The sequence below is a fragment of the Tympanuchus pallidicinctus genome, unplaced genomic scaffold (genome assembly GCF_026119805.1).
Source record: "Tympanuchus pallidicinctus isolate F22 unplaced genomic scaffold, pur_lepc_1.0 scaffold38, whole genome shotgun sequence".
Taxonomy (NCBI): Eukaryota; Metazoa; Chordata; class Aves; order Galliformes; family Phasianidae; genus Tympanuchus; species Tympanuchus pallidicinctus.
This window is the reverse complement of record NW_026294756.1, coordinates 45,657-69,201: the sequence shown is the minus strand read 5'-3', so window position 1 is coordinate 69,201 and position 23,545 is coordinate 45,657. Positions and strand designations below refer to the sequence as shown.

The following is a 23,545-nucleotide window of genomic DNA, read 5'->3' as shown; positions in this document are numbered from 1 at the left end:
GCCGCGGGGACCCGGCCCCGAAAAATCTCTCCCTTCCACCTTCACCTCCCGCAATCTCCTTCATTCAAATCCTCACAGCGTGATCACCAGTAATAAAGCCTCTCGCAGCGCAAAATAAACCGGCGCGCCCCGCAGCCCCCAGCCTCGCCCCGCGCCGTCTGCCGAGCGCAACCTGATGGAAATGCAAATGGCCACGCGGACACCGGCGGCCCCGCGCTGCGCTGCCCCCGCCGCGAAAACGTGCGAGAAAACAGCAAAAGGCGATGAAACGCAGCGCCAGGCAGCGCCCATCCCGCGGGGCCGGGGGGAATTGACTCCCGCGGGAGGAGGCGCGGACGCGTGATCCTTTCCGCAGCGCTCCGGCTCTTTTCTCCATTAATCCCGGCGCTCTGCTGGTTCCTGGCGTGTCCGTGGCCAGCAATGGGCTTCACGCCGGGAACGTTTAAGCTAGTTTTCCCATCTGTTTCTTTTTTGCTCCTTGGCCGGCCCCATTACTGAGCCTCGGAGCTGCGATGCTGAGCGCAGCGCTGCGGTGCGGAGATGTGCGCCGTGTGCTCGTCCCCGTGCCTGGGCTGCAGAGGGTGTCCCGTATGGAGCTCACATGGGGAAATGGAGCAGCTCTCGGGGCTGCTTTTGGGGACTCACCAGGCGGGCCGAGCTCAGCCCTCGGCGCTCTGCATCCACCCCAGCACCACCCACACCTGCCCCGTCTCCAGGACCACGCTCAACACTTATTTAGGGGTGTTGGTAAGATGCTTGGCATGGGCAGAGAGCCAGTAGAGAAGGGCTGTGATTCCTTCCAGCCAGGACAGTTTCCCTCATTCCCCTCCAGCTCGCACACCCTGCTGCAATGCGGCGTTTCCACGCATGGCCAACGCTCTGCGGCACCGGCATGGGTGCAGTATGGTGAGGGTGCAGCCATTGCAGTTGTGCCACCAGCATCACTCGCACCAGAGAAACACAACGCCTGCATCACCCCAACGATCCCATCCCACCCCATCCCATCCCATCCCATCCCACCCCACCCCATCCCATCCCATCCCCATCCCATCCCATCCCATCCCACCCCATCCCACCCCATCCCACCCCATCCCACCCCATCCCATCCCACCCCATCCCATCCCATCCCACCCCATCCCACCCCATCCCACCCCATCCCATCCCATCCCATCCCACCCCATCCCATCCCATCCCATTCCATTCCCACCCCATCCCATCACATCCCATCAATGCCCAGTGACAGCTCCACATGCAGCCTTAGGACAGCAGCCAGCCCCACAGCACATCTCAGCGCATGCAGACGTGCAGCACCACAGCATGCTCCAAAATCTCAGCACGGCTCTGGCATCACAACACCTCCAGCACTGTGACCATGGCATGGCTCTGGTACCATGGCACAGCTTCGGCACAGCTCCAGCACGGCTCTGGCTGCAGCTCGTGGTGTGCCTGTAATGTGGTCTTGAGGGACCCGCCGTACACACACCACGTAAATTATTTAATTTCTCCAAACTGCTGCACCTTTATAAATCATTAAAAGCTCCTTTTGATCTGTGTTAATGAGGTTTCCTGAATGTGGTGGCTGGAATCGCACTTCAGCGCCGGAGAACGAATCAGCTAATTAAAAAAATAAAGAAGGAGCAAGTGGGAGCACAGGGAGCAGAGGAGGCACAGGGACACGGACAGGGGCCCAGCACCCGCACCGTGTGAGGCCCTGCGCTCAGGAGGGCAGGAGTTGCAGCATGGGGACACCGTTACATTTTCCCCCTTTTTCCACCCCCACTTTTTGGAGAGGCTGCAGGACGGGGCCATGGCTGCTGCCATGGATGCCGCGATACCGGCGGAGCCAACATCAGGCAGCCCTGACAGCTTTAATATCAATATTTATCTTGACTCCCAAACTCTGATCCCAGTTACATATTCAGCAGCTCGATTACAGTTATCTGGGATGATGGTGACGGCTCCAAGCGACGGGAGGTTACCTGGGGCTTAACGCAGCCTGACAGCCCCGTGGCTGAGCTGTGTGGCAGAGAGGAGCAGGGGATGGTGGCACCCTGGTGCAGATGGCAGAGCTGCACCTCAGCGAGCTGCACTGGGTGGGAAACCCCACTAAAGGCTGAATCCATCGCCAGCATCCAGCGCAGAGCGGGGTTTTGATTCGGCTCCTGGCTGTGGGATGCGTTGCTGCAGGGTGCAGCGCTGTGCAAAAGGCGTCTCCAAAGCGCCGTGAGAACTCTGCCACCTCCACCCACACAGCACTGGGCGCTGCCTCATAGCGCCGTGCTTTCAAGGCCAGCACACCCCAACCACGCTGCTCACAGATGAAAGCTTGGTGCAACTTTCTGCAGGTGTTGCATAGGGCTCACCTTTATGGAAATCACGGGGCCACAGTCAGCAAGAAGCACAGCCAGGAGGGACCTGCACAGCCTGGGATGGGCAGCACAGCGTCGGTAACACGTGCACACGGGCACACGGAGCTGCTGCTCCCCACCAATGCTTATTTTCCCAGCTGAAGCAATCGCTGCCAGCTCACTGTGCTGCTCTTGTAGGGAGATCTGCACCCGAGTGCTGCGGAGGGGCTGGGGGGTGACATGGGCAGCAGGGCAGCCAGTCCCTATCCTGCAAGCTGGGGACGTCCCCACGGCCCCGCAGTGTCCCCACAGCCCCGCAGTGTCCCCACAGCCCCACAGTGTCCCCACAGCCCTGCAGTGTCCCCATGACCCCACAGTGTCCCCACAGCCCTGCAGTGTCCCCACGGCCCCACAGTGTCCCCACAGCCCTGCAGTGTCCCCACGGCCCTGCAGTGTCCCCACGACCCCACAGTGTCCCCATGGCCCCACAGTGTCCCCATGGCTCCCCAGTGTCCCCACGGCCCTGCAGTGTCCCCACAGCCGCGCAGTGTCCCCACAGCCCCACAACATCCCCATCCCCCAGGGCCCTGCATCCAGCCAGAGCCTCCCAGGCTGTCGAGCCCGCGCTCCAGAGGTTCACTCATCTTCATTCCCAGACCTCTCCCTTCCCTTTTTTCCCATACAGATGACAGGCAGAGGAGTTGCCACACGGCCATTGGCCACGGGAGAGTGGAGGTAACCTCGTCCGGGCTCCCCCACGCTCCCCCAGGAGACAACTGCTCTGTTACCTGGGGCAACAGCGGAAAAATTATGGCTGGCATCTAAATTGCCATCATTATGCTCCAGAGCCAACACTCCCCATTTACACTTTATTGTCATCTTTTGCTTTAGGGAGATGCTGAGATATTACAGGACCGGGTGACAGAGTGGGATGAGATGGGATGCATGAATAGATAGACATATAGATAAATGGGTACACCCGGAGCTATTATTTCAGCCTGTTTGCAGATCTAGAAAAAGAGCAGCAATCCTCACTCCCGCGGGCGAAGGGGAGACTTTTATAACAGAGAAGAAAACGAAATTTGTTTAAATGCCGGCGCGTTGCGAGCGCTGTGCCCACACGGCGCCGAGCTTTGCTGAAGTGCTGATGGGCAGAGAGGCTCCTCCAGCTCCCTGCCTCACGGACCTGCCTGGCAAATCTGCACTCGAGGAGCCCCGGGGAGCTGCTTGTCCTGCAGCCATGCCAAAGCACGCAGGCAGCAGCACAGGGGATGCAGAAATGCCCCAGGCACCCGGTGCAGCTCCAAGCAGCGCGGGCGCATCGCTGGCTCTCACCCCGCGACGCAGCACTCAGCCCTTCTCACATCTCAACCGCTCTCAAGACGACACACTTATCTTATGAGATGTGCCCTCAGCCATCCATATTAATTTGGAGGCAGAACCGCGGCGCTGGCTCGAGTGTGAGATGAGCTGCAGAGCGCCTGGGGAGAGGGAACTTCTCGGGGGCTCTTGTGCACAACCGGCTCCCAGCAGCAGCCAGCACAGGGCTGCGGTCAGGGGAACTGGGGCACCCCAAAAACCAAGCTGCTCCCCCCCCACCGATGTGTTTTAGGGGAGAAGAGGAATGCTGGAGCGAGTTCGGCTCCAGTTGGGTGTGCAGAAAGCGGCGCGGCGCCTTCGTGCTCCTCCGCAATTAATGTGGTAGTCTGGATGCTAATTAATTTCTCCAAGAAACCAAAGAGGAATTTGGATGGAAGGTGCTGGGAAATGAAGTAGGAGCAGAGATGGAAATGCTCAGAGTGGGACTTTGTCCCCCTGGTCACAATCCCACTGAAGTTCTGCTCCGGCACCACTGTGCACCTTCAGACCCACTGCCCTGTGCCAGCCCTGCCCCAAGCAGAGACACTTTGGCAAAGTTACACCAACAAATGGAAAAGCCAGTGGGAAAAGCTGGATGTGGGCATTTTGCCCTCCGAAAGCCCTCCTCAGCACAGCACCAAACCAGCAGCCAGGGCTTTCGGTTTGGGAATGGACCCGGCCTGAGCAGGTGGACCCCGATGGTGGGCTCTGCCACCACGACAAAGTGCAGCAAGGAGACGGATGGACGGGGAGATGGGGAGACACACACTGATTGATTGATACAGGCACAGACAAGACAGGTTTTCCTCTGGCTCACAAGGTTACTCACTTTTCCTGGAAGAAAAAGAGCAGATGTCAATCGGAAATATGTGGGCTTGGCGGAGAAACGCTCTGTTTCCCTGTGCCAGAGACATTGCTCAGCCCCCCCCAGGTGCTCACGGAGAATTTTGGGGTGTGCTGCATGTATCCCCCCCACCCCCAGCTCCTGGACCTGTAGCAGCTGCTGCAACTCACACCGCTCACCCCGCATTAACATGGATGCTCGTTAGTCCAGCACTGAGACTAATCAATATTGCCATTAACGGACTACCCTGAATTAATGCATTTTAACCTGGCAGGCGTGAGGATATTGGTCATTGTGTCACCCAAGCTGGCAGGGAAAGCATTTCCCCTCTCCTGAGCCAGCTCACAGCTGTCACCCTGAGCACAAGGCTCAGAGCTGTGCCTGAGGTCTGGCTCTTGCAACCCCATCCCATGCAGCTCCATCCCATGCAGCCCCATCCCATGCAGCTCCATCCCATGCAACCCCATCCCATGCAGCTCCATCCCATGCAACCCCATCCCATGCAGCCCCATCCCATGCACCCCCATCCCATGCAGCTCCATCCCATGCAGCTCCATCCCATGCAACCCCATCCCATGCAGCCCCATCCCATGCAGCTCCATCCCATGCAGCCCCATCCCATGCAGCTCCATCCCATGCAACCCCATCCCATGCAACCCCATCCCATGCAGCTCCATCCCATGCAGCTCCATCCCATGCAACCCCATCCCATGCAGCTCCATCCCATGCAACCCCATCCCATGCAGCTCCATCCCATGCGGCCCTGCAGCCCCACCAGCCCCAACCCCTTGCCCACATCCCTGTCCCTCACCCTGTGCCCCCATCCCCTGCCCTGACCCTGTGCCCGCTGTGCCCCGGGCAGCAGAGCAGAGCCCTGGGCAGCAGCACAGCCGCCTTCCCCCAGGCACCCCCCAGCCACCCTCTCCCGCTGCCTCGCAGTGCCTCTGGCTAAACAGAGATCAGAAATGTTAGATCTTTCTTAACATCTCCTGCCAGCACTGTCAGTGGCCCTCTCCAGAGTACCAGGGCCCTCTGTTATGTAAACACAGCACATTCTCTGTCAAAGATTAAAAAAAAAAAAGGCTCATTTGCACATAAAAGCAGCCTCTGCACTAGTTACGGGCACTGTGGCATGTAAGGAAGGCTGGAGGTTAAACTCGCTAATAAAACCGGGCGGCACCGGTCCCCCAGCACTGCCCTCGGTCCCCCACCGCCGCCCCACGGCAGGGGTTAGGGCGCAGGGAGCGGGGTCTGCTGGTGGGGAGACACCAAGGGGAGGCGCGTGGACAAATGTCACCAATGCCTCCCGGCACCCGCCGACACCCCAGGGTGCTCCTCGTCGCCCCCACATCCCCCGCTCAGCATCGCGGGTGCCGTCGCACAGCAGCAGCGGTGGCACCGGGGATGGGGGCACCTCCACGCTGGGCTGGGGGCACCGGGGGTCTCCGGGCACAACAACCCACAGCCCTGCCCGCTGCTGGAGCGCCCGCCAGGCCGGCGGCAGACAGCTGGATGTGCCGGCGGGGTCAGCACAAATGTAATCAGATCAGAAATTCATTGTCGGAGAGACGGCGGCTGGAAAGTGTAACGCTAATTGCGTTAGAGCCGTCAGTCGTGGCTCCTCGGCTCCCGCCGCCGTTCCTGGAGAGATGCGAGGGCACGGCCGGGTGGGTGCAGGGCACGGCAGGGTGCGGATGGGGCACGGCCGGCGGGTGCCGGGCACGGTGGGGTGCGTGCAGAGGAACGGGGTCTCGGTGGGAGCGGGGAAAGGGTCAGGAGAGGGTGAGCGGAGCGCCGCTGGAGCCGGCGGCCAGATGGCTCAGGACGGGGCCGGGCGCCGCAGCAGAAGGTGTTTACGGTGGCGGCTGACAGCAAAGGTGAGCGGGGCGCAGGGCTGCGGCAGGAGGTGAGGAGAAGGGAAGGCGGGGAGGCTGCCGCGCTCTGCAGATCGCTGCCGTGCCCGGCCGGCGCACAGCGCTCATGCACGCCTACCAACAGCACGGGCCTGTGCGCGCCCACTGCAGCACACACACGCCCATGGATGCTCTGCACTCGTGCTGATCCACCCCAGCATGTGTGCACACAAATGCACACCCAGCTCGGCTCGCACACAGCCCTGCACAGCCACCCCAGCATGCGGGCACCCATCCCGCACGGCGCCGTTGCAGCCGCGTGCAAACCCTGCGTGTCTCTGCTGCAGCCATGTGCCAGTCTGTGCACGAGGCCACGCGTGCTCGTACGTGTTCAGGCTGCTCACGCTGAGCGCCCTAATTAACACGGCTGGTGCTGATAAGGGCGAGGGATGGGGGAGCTGCTGGGGGTTATCTGCCACAGGCAGCTGGGAACCCCCGCCGGACAAAGGTGCCCAATTGGGGGTGGCCAAATAGGTAAAGAACCCCACACCAGGCTGACCTCATTGAGTCCTGGTGCTCGCTGGGGCTGTTCCTGGCACGCTGGGGGCAGCAGAGCAGCCAGCACCTTCTGTGGCATTTAGCACAGGAGCCATCCAACCACACTGGGGCTTCATCACCCTCTTGCTTACCCCCACCCCTGTGCACCCTGTGCCACCCCACTGTCCCTGAGGGTCACCAGCCGGGATCCAAACCCCATCAGGACAATACAGGACTTTGCTCCTCAGCATGGTGACGATGGGCTGCGGAGCTGTAATTCATCATACTGGGCTCTGTCAGCTCCCTTTCATGGGGGATGGGGGGAGCGAGCAATGCCTCTTGTCCGCCCAACAATTAATTATTATTTCCTGGCTAATGACGAACTCTAACTTGCAAAGCAGGTAGTGGCTGTGTGTGGGGATGAGAACCACGGGCTCCACCCCTCCTTTGCCCCACTGAGCTCTCCATGTTGCACTGCTGGGGGGGGGGGGGGGTCATGGGAAGGGTGGGTTGTGCAGCAGACACCCATTCACCACACCCTGCCGCCCTGATTCATAGCGTGCTCACCCAAAACACAGCGCCTCAAGTTGGATTCCCAAATACTGCAAAGCGCACGAGTGCACGGAGCACACCGTGTGCATGCAGCATGCAAAGTGCATGGAGCACACCGTGTGCATGCAGCGTGCAAAGTGCATGGAGCACACCGTGTGCATGCAGCGTGCAAAGTGCATGGAGCATGCCCAGTGCCTGCAGCACACCAGGGCTGGGTGCAGCTGCATCCTTGCTGCGGCAGCAGGCGGCTGTGCCGGAGGAGAGCACGCTAAGTGCAGCCCGCTCCAACCGCAGACCCCGAGCGCTCTGCGCCGAGGAGCTGATAACGGGATGATAGGGCTGTGTTAATGGAGAAAATCCATTTAGGTTCACTCGATACTCTCCCCACAGGCTTTCATTACACCTCAGGGGTCTGCGGAGCGCCGTGCCCTGAGACGGGCAGGCTGTGCTCCCGCGGCACATCACCGCTCATCCGCCTCTGCAGAGGTTCTGGAGCAGCTGCAGCACGTTTGGGGCTGGGAGCAGCGGCCCCGTGGGGCTCTGGTGACAAATGCACGTCCCACACACACACACACACACACACACGGTTGCTGCCCGACCCACAGCAGAGTGAGGAGGAAACTGCAGCGGAGCCACGGAGGAAAGCAAAATAATTACCGGGCGCTCCCAGGCCGGGCTGCCCGCCCCGCGCGCGCTGTTTAAGGCTAGTTAATAGCTAGTGTTCTCTGGTTAGGCCTGAATGACATTTCCAGAGTTATAATAACTGAGCTATTACTTGCCGTATTGATGCATTCCCCCTGCCGGCAGCCGGCTCATCCCGCGCCGCGCTGCGCGGCCGCCGAAAGCTCCTTTAGTCAATAGCACTTCTATTTTTCATTACTCCCTGGAAATGTGGCTCTTGGAAGCTCATCCGTCATTCAATTACGCCCTGGTTCAGTCCTATCATACACGTGTCATAAAGTTCCTCAGATCTGAACTGCTGTTAATTTTCTGCGCCGTCCCGAGGGGATGCCGGGACGTGCCTGGAAAGGCAGCCGCGCACCGAGGGCATGCCGGGACCGGGCGCTGCGGGGGGGGGGGGGCTGTGCTGCAGCGGGGCCGGGGGTCGGCAGCCCCCTCCCCACATCCCCACATCCCCACACCACCTTCCCACGCAGGTCGGCTCCTCCGGCGGTGTTGGTTTAACGGGGCCACTTCCCCCCCCCCCCCCCTTCCTCCTCCCCTTCCCCTTTAATCCGAGCGCTATCCGCGCTGGGCACGTCCGCGCCGGATAATCACCTGCCTGGCAGATTTGTCACTGCACCAGATGTAATCGGGGAACTGCTTTTTTCTTTTTTTTTTTTTTCTTTTTTTTTTTTAACCCTCCTCGTTTTCTGTTTCTTGGAAGCCGCAGCTCCGGGCGGCGCCCGCTGCTCCTCCACCCATGGGCAGCTCCTGGCTTTGTTCCCACCTGTGCTGACTTGCGGTGCGTTTCCGACCCATGAACCCAACAAAAGGGACGGATGGCTTCACGTGTTGATGCAGCCGTGGGTCCGGAGCAGAGCTCCCCATGCATACAGGGGAACTGCAGCAGCAGTGTGACCCTATGGAACCGCGGCAGCACCCATGAGAACAGCCGCCTGTTCTCCCTGCTGCTCCCACCCATGGGTATCTGCTGAATAACCAAAGGGACTGAAAGGCTCCCAGGGTTCCTCTCTGTGCTCTCGTCTCCTCCCAGCCCACATCCCGGGGCTCACTGAGACCCATGTGCCATCCCAGCAGAGCCCCAGTTGTGTTACAACCATCACCGACCACCGAGTGCCACAGGGCTCATGCCGGGATCCCATTACCAGTCCCTCTGTCCTAATGGGAACAGCCTCCGCCCCAGCTGCCAGAGGTGGAAACTGAGGCACAGGGGGACCCATATGTACCTGAGCTACGGGGACATCCTCATGGGAATGGACCACAGCGACCACACTGCTGCCCCAACCCCACTGGGGTGACCCCTCCCTGGGCACAGCTCTGCTGCTGGGGGTGGGCTTCTCTCCCTGCCCCCCCCCCGGGCCACCCCAGCCCTCATTCCTGTCCCCCTTCTGCCTCACACCAACACTCCTGCGTGGCTCTGGGGCACGATACTGTCCACCCTCATTGATCCCTGAAAGGCGCTGCTCCTCACCCAGAGATCGATGCTGGGAGCAGCTCGAGGCTCTGCAAGAAGCCACGGCCACCGCCTGCCTGCCAGCATCCTCCTGGCCACATGGCAGCACCCATCGATCGGGGCAGCATTGATGCTGCAGTGGGGCCATGCTGAGGAGTCCAGATCCTGGCCTGTCCCCCCCCTCCACCCCCAAGCATCCCTGGACAGGACCCTGCACGGCACAACACATCACCACTGAGTGCAGCAGCACAGCTCACCCAAGGGGCTCCAATGCCCCCCCACCCCCCCTCCCAGGTGTGGTCACAGTGGCCCCAAGCCCTGCACAGGTCCCCCAACCCACAGACACCAGGACCGACGGACAAACGAGAGGGCAGGGCTGAACGTGGGGCAGGATGTGGGGCTACGGAGAACCTCCCTCTGTCTGGGCACCAGCAAGGGGTCTCCCCGGCACGAGGCCACAGGGCAGGGGGTGCGTGGCCCCTGGCAGGGTCAGGGCAGCGCCCACACTGGGGGTCCTGACAGAGGCAGCAGTGGGGTCAGGGGCCACAGCAGCGCTCTGATCTCTCACAATCCCCCTCCTAAACCTCCCCCCCCCCCCCCCCCCCGCCCCGTGCGCTTCTTCCCCTCGTCGCTTCCCCAGCCAAATTTGACCTAATTTGCCGTGAGCCGCCGGGGTCTGCGCAGGGCACCGCGCTCCCCCGCCCCACCCCGCTCCTTTCACTGCTTTAAGCCTTTTCGCTTTGTCCATTCACTCAGTCGCTAATCAGATTAACGCCATTCCAAAGGTGCCCCCCTCCCTCCCTCCCTCTTTCTCACCTCCCCCCCCCCCTAAAAAGCGGTTTCACCGACCCCAACCAGGACCTTCCCTCCCCATCTCTGATGGGCACTGAGAGCCGAGGGGATTGGGATGGGGGACGGGGACGGGGCTGCCCCCCCCAGCACCGCGATGCTCAGAGGGATGATGGCAGCGATGGCAGCCGGTCCTGCGCAGCTCCATCGGCACGTGCACCCTTTGGGGAATCCCTCTCCTTTCTCACAGACGTCTCACATTTCGATTCATGCTAAAGGACTGCTTGGGAACAGTGGAAATGGACCAAAAAAACAACCCAGCTTTCCACCTGCCTTCCCTCCCGGGGGGGGGGGACACAACTCCATGGAGCAGCATTGGGCGATGCCACGACCCCAAACCCAACGCAGCCCAGAGGTGCCCTGGGGACAACCAGGACCCAAACGTGGCCCAGGGGACCCCCATAGAGACACCCATGGGGTCACCCTAGGGAACACCGCAGCTTTCCCAGCCCACGGGAAGGCAGAGAATCCCCCCCCCCCGGAACTTTCTGCCCTACCCCACGTGCTCCAGCCCTCCCCCCACCCCAGAACACCCAACGTCCCCACCAGACCTTAAAAATGGATTTCAGTCCCTTTTTGGGGCAGCGCTGCGCACAAATGCATTCGACACGGGCGCTCTCCCCTGGCCAGGATTGTATGCAAAGGCAGTTAGGGGTCAATGAATAATTCATACTCCGCTGTCTTTCAGAATTATACTGTGGAAAAATAAATCTGAGACTATATAAAAAATAATTTCCAAAAAAAAAAAAAAAGAAAGAAAAAAGGTGGCGGGGGGGGGGGGGGGAGGCCGGGACGCCCCAACTCTGCGTGGGGATGAAAGCCCCCGCGCTGCCCCCACTGAGCGGCTCCGCATTCAGGTCTGCACGGAAACCACCTTAAATCCTTCCTGTGCTTTGTTCCAGGCGCCTTTCAGTGCGTCTTAAGGAGCTGGGGAGGGGGCCTGGAGAGAGGGAGGGAGGGGGGGGGGGGGGTCCTTTGAAGGAGCCCACTCATCCGCGCGGCTGCTCGAGTTCAAGGGGCTGCGTGCCCAGGGGGTGAAGGGGCGACGTCCCCAGTGCCCGTCCCCCAACCCTGTGGCTGTGAGGGGAGCCTCCATCTCCCACGTGTCAAAACGGGGAGCTGAACCCACAGAACTGGGGTGCTGAGTGGCGAGGGGGGGGAAAGAGCAAGGGGGGGGGGCAGCCCCCAACCCAGAGAGCCCACATCCCCGTCCGCAGCCCTGCAGCTCCCAGGGCCACGTGCTCACGGCACGATCCGCTCGCGGGGAGGAAAGGAAGCGAGAGTCACTTTAATTTGGCTATTTAAAAATAAAGAAGTAACGCAGGCTTTGAAAGCCTGGAGGGGTCCCAGCGGAGAGACCTCCATCCCCCCTTCAAAGGCCGCCTCTGCTTTCTTCCACCCGTTAGCAGCATACAAAGGTGCGCGAGCACTTTCGTCTCTGCGGAAAGACCTTTTTAATTGGTTCCAGGCAGAAGGTCAAAATCTCTCCCCTTCCCCGCACGCGTTTCTGAAAGGGGGAAGGAAAAAAACTGTCAAAAAAAGAAAAAAAAAGGTGGGGAGGAGAAGAGGAAGGGAACAGGGCTTGGAAGAGGCGGAGGGGTTGGGGCGCACCTGGAGCCAACGTCGCCAGCATAGGGATGGGGGACGGGGGGGACATCAGGAGGGACACAGGAGGATGGCAGCTGCAGGGCGTAGGGATGCAGGCACCGCTGCCCCTGGGTTCCCGGGTTCTCCAGGGTCTTCCTGGCTCACCCCACAGCTCCTCATCGCCCATGGGGCTCTCCGTGCAGCACACAGGGCCCATCCCCGAGCACCGCACCCCAAACCCTGACCTCCATCCCCTTTCCCCCCCCCACAACCCTGCCGGAGTCGCCGTCCTCCCACCACTTGGGTTTCCTTCCACGGAAGGGGAGCTGAGCAAACGCATCAATTATTGAGCCGGGGCGCCGCGAGCCCGACGCGTCCCCTTTGCTAATGCCGCTCAGGTAGAGCAGCGCGGAGCTGCAGTCAGACACCTCCTAACACGATTAGCTGCAGGGCTCTTCCAGCGCGCTTCAAGGTCAATTTTTCTGAGGCTGACAAAAGGCACGGGCGGGCGGAGGCTCTCCCCAGGATGGCACGGGCAGCCCAGGGCACGGGGATGGGATGGGGACGGCGGGGACGCAGCAGTCCTGCCGTAGCAACGGTGATGCCCGGAGGAGCCGTCCCGCACCGCTCGGTTTTGCATGGAGCAATTGGATCCATATGTTCCCCAGCAGCGGAAACCGCTTCCCCCTCCATCCCTCCTGGCCAGGAAACTGCTTGGCTCCTTCCACTGCGCCGAACGGGGCAGGAGATGGGGATGGGGCCAGGAGCCCTTGTGTGGGATGGGGTCTGCGTGAGAACGGGGCGGCAGCGCTGTGTGCGCCATGGGGAGATGGCGACGGCACGGCCCCACCGGCAGCACCCAGCCCAATGCTTCCCAGGTACCAGCAGCACTCAGAGCATCCTCTGGGTACGACGGGGCCCTGGTGCCCATGGGGTGAGGCTGCCCACGGGATCAAGCTCCAAACGGGCACAACCACCACACCACAAAGCCATTCCGCGCCCCTCCACCCGACAGCACCGCAATTTGTCCCCGTGCTGGGATGGCACACGGCGTTCTGCTCCCACCAACTGCAGCAAGGACTCAGAAATGCGCCCAAGGAGGCACAGCCTGAGAGCCCCACTCACGTAACTCAAAGCCCATCTCTGCTCCCAAGCCCTGCAGCGGCACGAGTGCCTCCATCACCGTCAACGCAATGCATTTCTGCTCTTTGCATTATGGAGAAAAGCTGGAAAACAAAGCCCTGGAGAGTGAGCAACCCTGGGAAGAGGAAAAATTAAAACAAAACAAAAAAAAAAACCCAAAAACCCACATGTAAATCGTATTATTTCAAACCTGCCCATCACCAAACCAGTCTCTCAACTGAGGGAACTGGAGCCACCCGCGCCTGGAGGAGCGCAGGGAAGGAGCAGCGGACGCAGCACCGATGCCACCCCACAACCTGATGATGGTGGGATTGGGGTTGAACGGGTTTTTTTAAACACCTCTGAGCTGGTGGGATGCAGCGTGCTGCAGAAGGACGCCGTGTTATTTTTATCATTGCATTACTTCCAGCTTAATTGCTGGATGCCATCAGCGGCGCAGAGCGGGGTGCGGGCGGTGGCAGCTCACTGTGGCCCCGCACGCCGCGCTTTGTCCTCTCCAAAAGGAGCAGCAAACCCACGGCGCAGGAGCAAGGCAGCAAACCCCACGAGCACTGACCCCAATCTACACGTGGACACCGGGGAGGGGGCTGGGGACACCCCTCTCCTGTCCCCTTCCCCTTCCCCCCTCGTTGTGACCCCCGGTGCTGCAGCAGGAGGGATGCGGGCGAGCGGCGCGGAGGAGCGCAGCTGCTGAGAAATCATCTCGGAGGAAACAAAACTTGCCAGTCAGCGCTCTGACTAATGGCATACGGGAATTAAGACAGCAGAAATGCCCCGTGCTGCCAGCAGCTCGCAGGCAGGTGTGCCTGCTACAACTTGTTTCATGGGGAAAGCAGCTCCGTGGCTGCGCTCCGCCGCTGGGAAACACCCAAAGCCGGAGAGCAGATGGGGCTGAGCCAACAGCCCTGGGGGTCTCGGTGGGCAAAGTGGGGTGTGGGATGCAATGGGATGCAGTAGGCGTGGGATGCAGTGGGATGCAATGGGAAGCAGTGGGATGCAGTGGGACGCGATGGGCCGTGCGTGGGGCAGCCTGGTGGATGCAGGCAGCACAGAGCAGAACCCAGAGGCACGGGGTGGAGGCAGCAGCGCACATCCCAGCAGTGGAGATGCTGCATGGGGAGGGCGGGGAGCAACACTGTTCCCCAGCGCTGCCCTCCTGCTCCCAACACAGCACCAGGCTGTTGAGCCCGGCCCCGGCTGCCTTGGCTTTGTTATGGGGTCACACAGAACAGCAGCGGCGCACGGATAGGGAAGCGGCGTTTTACCATCAGAAAAATTAGTCGCAATATTAATTAATCCTCAAAGCACTTTACGAACATTAACTAATTAAGCCTCCCAAGCCCTCTGCGAGGTGGGAAAGGTATGGCTGCCCTCGTTTTACAGCTGTGGGAAACGCAGCACGTGGAGCTGACGTGATGCACCCAAGGTCACGGCGGGGCGGGCAGAGGTGGGGCTGAGACCCCAAACCCCCTCCAGAGATCAGGACGGCGCCTGCGACCCCAGCGAACCCCCCCCTATGAATTTCTACGCCCATAAAGGGGGCTCAGCCAGAGAACGGATGGCTTCTGGTGCCTGACCTCACGTCGGGGCGCTGAGCCCAACCCCACGGCGGCACGGAGCGCTGAGAACAGCCCTATAGCACCCAGCACAGCACTGCCTTGGGCTGGCAGCCAGCACGGCCCCACGGCGCCCAGGTCCCCACGCAGAGAGGAACAGGGCACGAGATGCCCCACGGTGAGAGCCCACAGCCGCAGCGCGCAGCTCTGGGGGAGCAAAGCAGAAGAGCTGAGGGGCGTTAACGGAGAGCAAAGCGACCCGGCGCGGTGTGAAAGCGGCTGGGTTATCAACCGGCGTCTCAATCACGCGGCATCGATCCAGATAATAGCAGGCAATTGTTCAGATACAATATCATAAAGTCTCCTTAACTACAGCCATAAAGCTTCCCCCGCCTGCAGCTCTCCTGGGCGCTCCCCACGCAGTGCCTTCGCTCCTCCGGCACTGAGAACAGCACAGAGCATCGTGGCAGTGCTGGAGGAGCACCATAAGCACGTGCCGGGCTCTGCTGCATCCCTGCATCCTCGCATGCTCCGTGCATCAGCTCCTTGGCACCTCCTGCATCTAATACCACCCCTGTGCTGCAGGAGGAGGGGGCACCCCGGCCTCCTTCGGTACGCGTCAGGGCGTCCCTTTTGCTTTGAGCTGTAATGCAGTGGATTTGGGGCAGCTGGGAGAAAAGGCACCAACCCTGAGCCCACCACCACTGCACCCCACAGCACTGGGGCTCTGCACGGGGCAACACCCAGCACCACGGTGGCCCCACGCCGTGGGTCAGCCCCCGCCTGCCCCGCTGTTCGGCCACAGTAGAGCAGCAGGGTTTGGGTCCCGGTGACCCCTGGGAGTCCCTGCCCGCGCCAGGGAACACTGCTCCTTCGTGCGCCGCTTAATGAGCACAAAATATTTCCATGTTGCAATTACTTGGTTCGTTTGTGCTGCTGAGGGCAGCGCTGGCGCTGGGAAAATCCCTCCGGAGCCACCGCAGCCGCCTGTGGGGCTGGGGAGGGGGGGGACTGAACCCCATAGATTGACACCAGCAGGGGGGATACGCAGCTCTGGGTGTGTGCAGGAGGGCTGTGGGGTGTGATTCCCACTCCTGTCCCCACGGGATGGGATTTACACCCCCACCCCCATTACAGCAGCAGTGCAGCAGGCCGGCCAGCAGCAAAGTTCAGCGCGTCGCAGCCACACCTGGGCCCATAAATCTCCCTTTACAAGGCAGCCCGGTGCAGTGATTTATAAGGTGAAACCAATATTAAAATGTTTAAGGTATAAAAAAAACCCAACAACCAACAACCAAACGCACAGAGCCCAGCTGGGCTCCATCCCAGGGGATCAAGGACCGGACACGGCGCTTCCTGGGGACCCATCCCCTCATCCCTTCCCTTGTCCCACAGATGGAGCAGCTCCATGCAGCCCCAGCACCCCTCCTCACCTCGACACGAGAAACTGAGGCTGGGGGAGAGGCGACGTCTGCGTGCAGAGCTGGGAACTGGAGCTCATCCCACCGCCACGCATTGCCTGCGCCGCCCGAGGGTCCCCGCGCCCGACCCCAGTGGGACTCCAAGCACAGAGAGGGGAACAGGAATTGTGGCAGTGCAACAAAAGGCCCCGGGGTGTCGGGCACAGGGGGACCCCACAACCCAACACCCTTGGATGGAACGGGGCGGCCTCGGTGCCCCCCAGGACCCCGCACTGAGCTGAGTGCCGCCGTGCGCAGCGGCACAGGGATGGTGCTGTGTGCGGACGGCCGCTCTGAGGCTCTGGGTTAAGTGTGACCCCACAGCTCTCATCACAGCTGTGAGGACAGAGAAGCAGTGATACGGGCACTTTGTGCTCTAAACGGAGCAAAATGGTGGAAAAGCATTGGAAGAGGAGCGGGGATGCAAAGCGAAAGAGCGAGCGGTGAGCGGTGGGTAATGGGACCCCGCGGGTCCCCAAGCAGCCATGGGTGGGAACGGGTGTGGGAGCAGCAGAAATCCCCCCAAAGGGCCCTGAATGCAGCACCAGGCAAAACACAGCCACCAAAAAAGCAGAATTTGGAGGAGAAACGAGCCAGGAAAGAAAGATGTGCTGGCAAACAGCGCGGGATGTGGGGAGGGAACCCTTTGTGCGAAGGGCAGCGCTGGTGGAGAGAGCTTCCTCTGAATCTCAGAGCAAAAGAAAAATAACTTCTTTTTCATACATACACAGATTTTTAAAGCAAGTATGAAGGCGTCACTTAAAAAATAATTAAAAAAAAAAAAAAGTAATTCCAATCACTTCCATTTTTGACCCTTTGGCTGAAATAAGAGGCGCCCGCCGTGCAGGGAAAGCACAGCAGGCAGCGCCTGGGAGCTGCAGGGGACAGCGTGGGGACGTGGCACTGAGCACCCCCTGCACCCCCAGCCTTTTTCCACTCCATTTCCTCCCCCGGGCTCAGGGAGATGAATCCCAGCACCGAGGCAGGAGGCCGGAACGGCAAATCCAGCGGTGCCAAATTTAATAAGAAGCCGCGATCCAGCGAGCAGATAATAATTGGGATTATGGAGCTGATGGAGGCGGCTCGCCCTGCGTGGGGACAGGAAAGAAATCACCAAAATCTTTAAGCAAACACCAGGTGAAAAGTAACAGCAGGTGCTGGGCGCAGCCTATGGCCGGTAACAGCACAGGGGCTGCAGGAGCTGCTCCTCGCAATGGAAACGGGATCGGATAAAAGGAAGAATTGGGATTTTCTGAGCTCTCTACGGCTGGTTTCATTTCGCCGCGCAGATCAACGCGGCTCGCTTTAAATAAAATGTGTGTGTTGAGATGGAGGCCGAATAAAAGCCACTCGAAGGCACAGCACGAAATTCTCCCCGAGGACGGCGGGGAGGCGCGCGCCCGCTGCTGGGACAACATGGGCTGCTGCTGAGCTGATGGGGAGCTCCATCCGCGCCCAGCGCTCTGGGAAAAAGAAACCGACCCCGGGAACGTGGCCTTTTCTGCAGTGAGAAAGAAAGGAAAGAAAGGAAAACGCAACGAAAGTTGGGCTCAGATGGAGCGGGGAGCAGCGGGGCCGAGCGTCGCGCTGGTGAAAGGGATGCAAAGAAGTCGGGCGCAGGCACGGTGCAGTCGTGGTGCATGAACAGCACAGCACAGCACAGCACACGGTGCAGGCGTGGTGTAGGATGCAGCACGGTGCATGCAATCCGTGGGCCTCTCCTGCTGCAGGTGGAGCAGTGCAGCGCCGTGCATCGGCGCCTGCTGGGCTCTGGGCTGAGGGTCTGCAATGACAATGTCAATTTTGGGGGGTAGGGGGGGGATTTTGGGGCGGCCCAGCTTAAATCAGGGCCTGTTCTGTGTCTGAATACAAAGCAGGCAGTCGGGGTTCCGCGCTCAGCTGGTCCTGGGGATGCTGCGGTGGAAATGCTGGCGGTGATCGTCGGCTGCGTGGTGATGCCAGGAGCTCAGTGGGATGCACTGTGCAATGACCCCACAAAGGCACCAAAGCAGCACAGCAGAAGCACCTGCAGCCACACCGCCCGCCCTACAATGAGCAGAAACGGGTTTGGAAACGAGGAGGGGAACATTTCAAAAGGGACGGGAAAGAATACATCATGTGCACACACACATAAAGCAGCCTCTACCTCCATCCTTCCTCGCCACCACTGCCACGCCATGAATGGCCCAAATGCCTGTGGGGCAGAGCAGGGCTGGGGAGCAGGGCTGGGGAGCAGGGCTGGGGAGCAGGGCTGGGGAGCAGGGCGCGATGCGATGGCTGCGCTCCACGGCTGCCCTCTCCCCATTGCAGTGCTGGCGCATGGCAAAGCCAGGGCAAAGCTCAGCTCCCTCCCATCACCACCATCACCCTGCAGCCCCTGAGGGTCGGTCCTGGCTGGGACAGCACCAGCCAAGGGCACACAACGTATGGATGCAACCCAACCACGCTTTGGAACCATCGCCCAAATGCCGGATGCGCTGCAGATGGGGGTCTGTGCACATTTTGGCACAGGATGGTGCTAAGAGCTCAGCCACGGCTCTGTGCTGACCCCACGGTGTCCCACGCAGGGCACTGAGGCCGTGGTCCCCAAACCTGGCACCGTCCTCAGAGCCATCCCTGCACCTTCTCCCCGTGGGCACGGTGCCCAAAGGCAGCCCCGCACACCCACGGCTCCTCATGGCTTTTGAGTAAGGAGCCTCATTAAGAGGTAATTAGCTCTCGAACAATGGGAAGCTATTTAGCAGCCCAGCCACAGCAGCATCAACAAGCAGAGGGGGAGAGGAGGGAGGAGAACTCCCACCAGCAACGACCGGACCCACCTGCAGCCCCATCCCAGCACCTCCTGGGCTGCTCACACCAGGACAGCCCGGCCCCACCGCTGCTGTTTCCAACTCCAGAAGGCATCTGCTGATGCTTTGGGGTCCCTGTGGCACCCATGGCCGTGGGGCTCAATCCCATGACCGTATGGGGACGGCTGGACCTGAAGGTGCCCCGTGAGCAAGGGGAAAAATAAATCTTAAAACTCCTCTTTGGGGCTGAAAGCAGCAACGCTGTGACCCCCACCAGACCCAAGGGAGCAGAGCGAGGTCTGTGCCCAAGTGAGGAAAAACAAGGAGGACAGAGAGCAGATCTCTAAGGCACAATTAACGCCTCCACCACGCAAACACAAAAAATAAAAACCTCGCCATTGGAAATGAGTAATTTAAGGAAAAATTGCTGCAATTTTGCAGGCAGGCCAGCGGATGAACCTCACCAAATAAAAGCACGTATCGATACGGATGGCCCCAACTCCGGCTATGTGGGTCGGCTGCATGGACAGACAGACAGACAGACGGACACCCGGCGTTTGCAGCCCTGTAACCCACCTCCATCCCACAGCCCACTCACGGCGCCGGCCGTGCAGCTGCACAGATTGGTGCCCAGGACCCGTTTGTGCATTGGAGATACACCTCCAAAACACCTCTGTTGGCGCACAGCGGCAGCTCTGCAGCCGTACCTGGAGCCGTCCCTCCTTCACCCATCACCCTGCTGCTGTGTGGCTCCAGGAGCAGCACGGCTTTGGGCGCCGATAGGGACGAGCAGAAGCCCCGCAGCCCCTGCTGGTGTTTGGATCCCAAAAGCCAGAGCAATGGGAGAAGTGACTGCAGCTCCTGGGAAGGGACGGGGAGAGAAAAGCTCGTCGCAGGCGCCGGCCCCGCTTGGAGCTGCTCTCTATTAACCGTGCTGCTCCAGCCCTTGGCTGGTGGAGAATCGCTAACACGGCTTAGCGGGCTGGAAAAGAGGGGTGGGGAGGGCTGCAAATGATCTGAGCACAAAGGGAAAATGATCCAAATGGGAACTCCGAGGGAACCCACCGCTGGGGTTGGGGTCGGGCAGCTCCAACCACGGCACGAGGCGCCGATGGGAGAAAGCCCAACAGCTGGAAGGCCTTGGGAGCCAGAACATGGGAGAAGCAGCACGGCATGGACAGCCCCAGACCCAGCCCAAATGAAAGGGAGCCACGGCGCAGCCAACACGCGGCTCCCAGTACAGATGTGCCCAACCTTCTGCTCAGCCATCCCTTCCCAGCACCCATTTCCCACGGAAAAGCAACCAGAGGGTTTCCATCCATCGCTCCCCCAAAGGAGGGCCCAAAGCCATCGCCCTCATGGCAACCTGGGCTCCGCGTGCTGGGCTGGGACACGGCACAGCAGGGGCAGCTGTGAGCAGGACGGAGCCACGGACAAAAAGCCATGGACAAAAAGCCACGGCCGCCCTCGGAGGCAGCGATGAGGGGCGAAGAGCAGCTAAAAGCTGCAGCACCCCAACCCGCATCGCCCTGCAACGCCCGCCCCGAGCTGCTGCTGAGCTCCTCCAGCCCACGGAGAGCAGAACAGAAATCCCAGCTGTGCTCACAGCACCAACAGGAGAAAGAAAAAAAAAAAAGAAGAAGAAAAAAATAGAAGAAGAAAAGAAGCAGAAAATGAGGCTTCCAAGGCACAGAAATGACTTCACAGTTAAATATAGGCCACGGGTAAAATCGAGACCATTTACAGCATTTGTATCCGCACCGTAAATAGAGAGAGGAAAATACCCCACACTTTGCACATCTCTACAGACACAAATCCACAGCGTTGTTTTAGGATGGTGGTGCTGCCCAGGCCCTGGCTGAGAGCAACCCAGTGCCAACGCTTTGCATCAGGGAGAGCCGAGAGCTGCCAAGAGCTGCCAGCACCGAGCCCTGAGCTCCAACGGGTCGCAGCGTCCCGGCATCCAGCCGAACCCAAAGGCTGCATCCAACCTTTCCCAGTGCACAGATTGAACCCAGTGCTCTGGGGTGCAGCTCCCCAACCTCACCCTGCCACCCCCCCCCCATGGCCAGCACACCAAATTCCTCCTTCGGCCCCATCCCCTGTTAAAGAAAGGTTTCCAGCTCGCTGCCGAATGCCCCCACGGAGCGGGCAGCTCTCGCCGTACCGTTTGTTTCTCATTTACACCCAATTAGGAGATATAGAATTATTCTAATCTGGGCAAATCGTATCGATTCTACGATTCTGTGAGTCTACGAGGGGGAGATTTATGGCGGCCCTTTATGGAATATGGATGGAGACAGAAAACAGCAGAAAAACCTTCATGCCAGCCCAGGTGTGCGGGTCGGGCGCTCGGAGGGGCATTTTCCTCTCTTTTATTTTTGGTCCTTCTGGATCCTTTCCGATTTCCCCCCTTCTTAAAGGGGAAAAAACGAAGGAGGAAAAGCCGAGCCGAAGAGGCACAGCTCATCATCTAGAAGGATGAAATAATCCTCGAGTAACTCCAAACAGCTGGACCCAAAGAGCAGAACAAGGAGAGAACTCAACGGCGATGCCTGGATGAGCGGCACTGAGGTGTCCCCGTGAACCCCAGACCCCAAATGGGAAATGTGGGTCACAGCACAGCCCTGCAGCCATTGTGTGCTCATCCCACGCCGCTCCCCGCATCCCTTGCTCTGTTTCCACCCCCCCTTGAAGGTGTTTTCCCCGCTGTTATCGGGGCCCAAAGCTTCCAATGGGCCGCGGCGCGGATGCTGGATGCTGTGGGACGGCACTGGGTGACGGCAGCGAGATGGGATGAAGAGCACAGAGCACAACCCCATCCCACCACCTGCAGCACAACCCCAGGCGGGAGAACAAAAGGCAAAAACCCCACAAGTGTGGCAGAAACGGCGCGACCACCAAAAACCAAACAAGAAAAAAAACCAAACCAAAGAACTTTGCAACGGGGAAGAGAGAAAAAAAACAAAACAAAACAAAAACCCAACAAAAACCCACACAACCCCAAAGCCCTCCCTCCTCTTCCAACCCCCCACAAAAATGCGAGGGGGAGGATAATAAAACCCAGATGCGGGGCAGCCGAGGCCCCGGCACGAAGAGCACAAAGGAGCCGGGCGTCCCATCCAGGAGCGCGGAGTCACCGCGCGTCTCCACGGCCGGAGGGCAGCGCGCCGCCCCCAGCACAGCGCACAGCAACCGGGGGGGATGTGGGGATGGGGGGGGTGGGTCCGATGGGGGTCTCTCTGAGCTGTGCGGGGAGCGGCGCGGGGATGGCAGCCGGCCCCGCATCGCCGCGATGTGCGGGGTCCGATCGGGGGCCGCACCTGGGGGGAGACGGAGCTGCGGGGTCGGCACCGTCAGCAGGGAATTAAAGGGGGGAGGAGGGCGTGAAGATGGGGGGGGGGACCAGGAGCTCATGGCGGGGTGAATTTGGGCTTTACGGAATTGCGAACAAAGAAATCCGACGGGGAAAAGAAAGGAAAAAAAAATAATAAATGAACTCTACCAAATCATCGTCATAACAAGGCTAAATAATACTAAAAACCCTAGCAAAAAAAAAAAATAATAATTAATAATAATAATAATGACAGCAATAATTTCTTCTCGCAAACACAGAGCGGGGAAACTACCGGAGCTGACGGAGCGGTGCTTTTTTTTTTTTCTTTCTTTTTTTTTTCCCCCTCTCGCTTCTTCCAACGTGGAAACAACGCCGAGTTTCTCCGCCGCCGCTCGCAGCGCCCGCAGCCTTTTGTCCCAAACCCGGCGTGCGGGAACTCCGCGAGGGACCGGGATGGAAGGGGGGGGGGAAGGCAGGAAGGAAAGGCGCGGACGGAACGGGGCGGCCCGGCGCTCACCTGGGGTTGCTGCGGTTCCAATAGACGGCGTAGCGATCCGAGATCACTTTCCCGGGGTCGTCGCTCCACACGCAGACGCCGACGATCGCCGCGAGCAGCGCGGCCGCCTCCCAACGCGGCATCGTCCCGGCGGAGCGGCTCAGCGGGCGGCGGCGGAGCGGCTCCGGGCCCGACCGGGAGCGGCGGGCGGGAGGCGGGCGGCGGCGGCGGCGGGGGGGCGGCCGGAGCTCACCATCGCCCGCGGCCCCGCGGCCGTCAGCGGGGAAAGTTGGGGGCGGCCGCCGAGCGCCGGAACGGCGGCGATGGCATCCCGCGAGCCGATCGGAGGGGACCGAAGCGGGCCCCGCTCCGTTCCGGCCGTCGGGCGCCGCCGCCCCGACGAAGTTCCCCGGCCGAGACCCCCGGCCGCCCCCCCCCGCCGCCCGCGCCCCGCACCTGTAGAGCTGCGCCGGGTGGGGCGCGGTGCGGAGCGGCGCGGTGCGGGGCGGAGCTGCGGTGTGGGGGGCACGGCTCTACCCCGCGGGCTTCCTCCGCCCGCCGCCGCGCCGCCCGGGAGCACCGGAGAGACAAAGGCCGGGCCGGAGGCCGCCGCTCCCCGCGTTCAGTGCCGCCGCTCCATGCTGCGCCGCGCCCCGCCCCGCCCCGCGCCGCCCCGCCCCGCACGGCCCCGCACCGCC

The 23,545-nt window shown here is 60.7% G+C and overlaps 1 protein-coding gene across 1 annotated transcript in view; it reads right to left on the bottom strand.

The window, feature by feature from the left end:
* The window catches only part of EFNA2 (ephrin A2), a 33,732-nt gene extending 10,693 nt beyond the window's left edge, over positions 1-23,039 (bottom strand). Inside the window, exon 1 of the mRNA XM_052699875.1 lies at positions 22,869-23,039. Within this exon, the coding sequence (XP_052555835.1) occupies positions 22,869-22,990 (122 nt within the window). The 5' untranslated portion in view covers positions 22,991-23,039. The remainder of the gene's footprint in view (positions 1-22,868) is intronic.
* Positions 23,040-23,545: the final 506 nt, after the last annotated feature.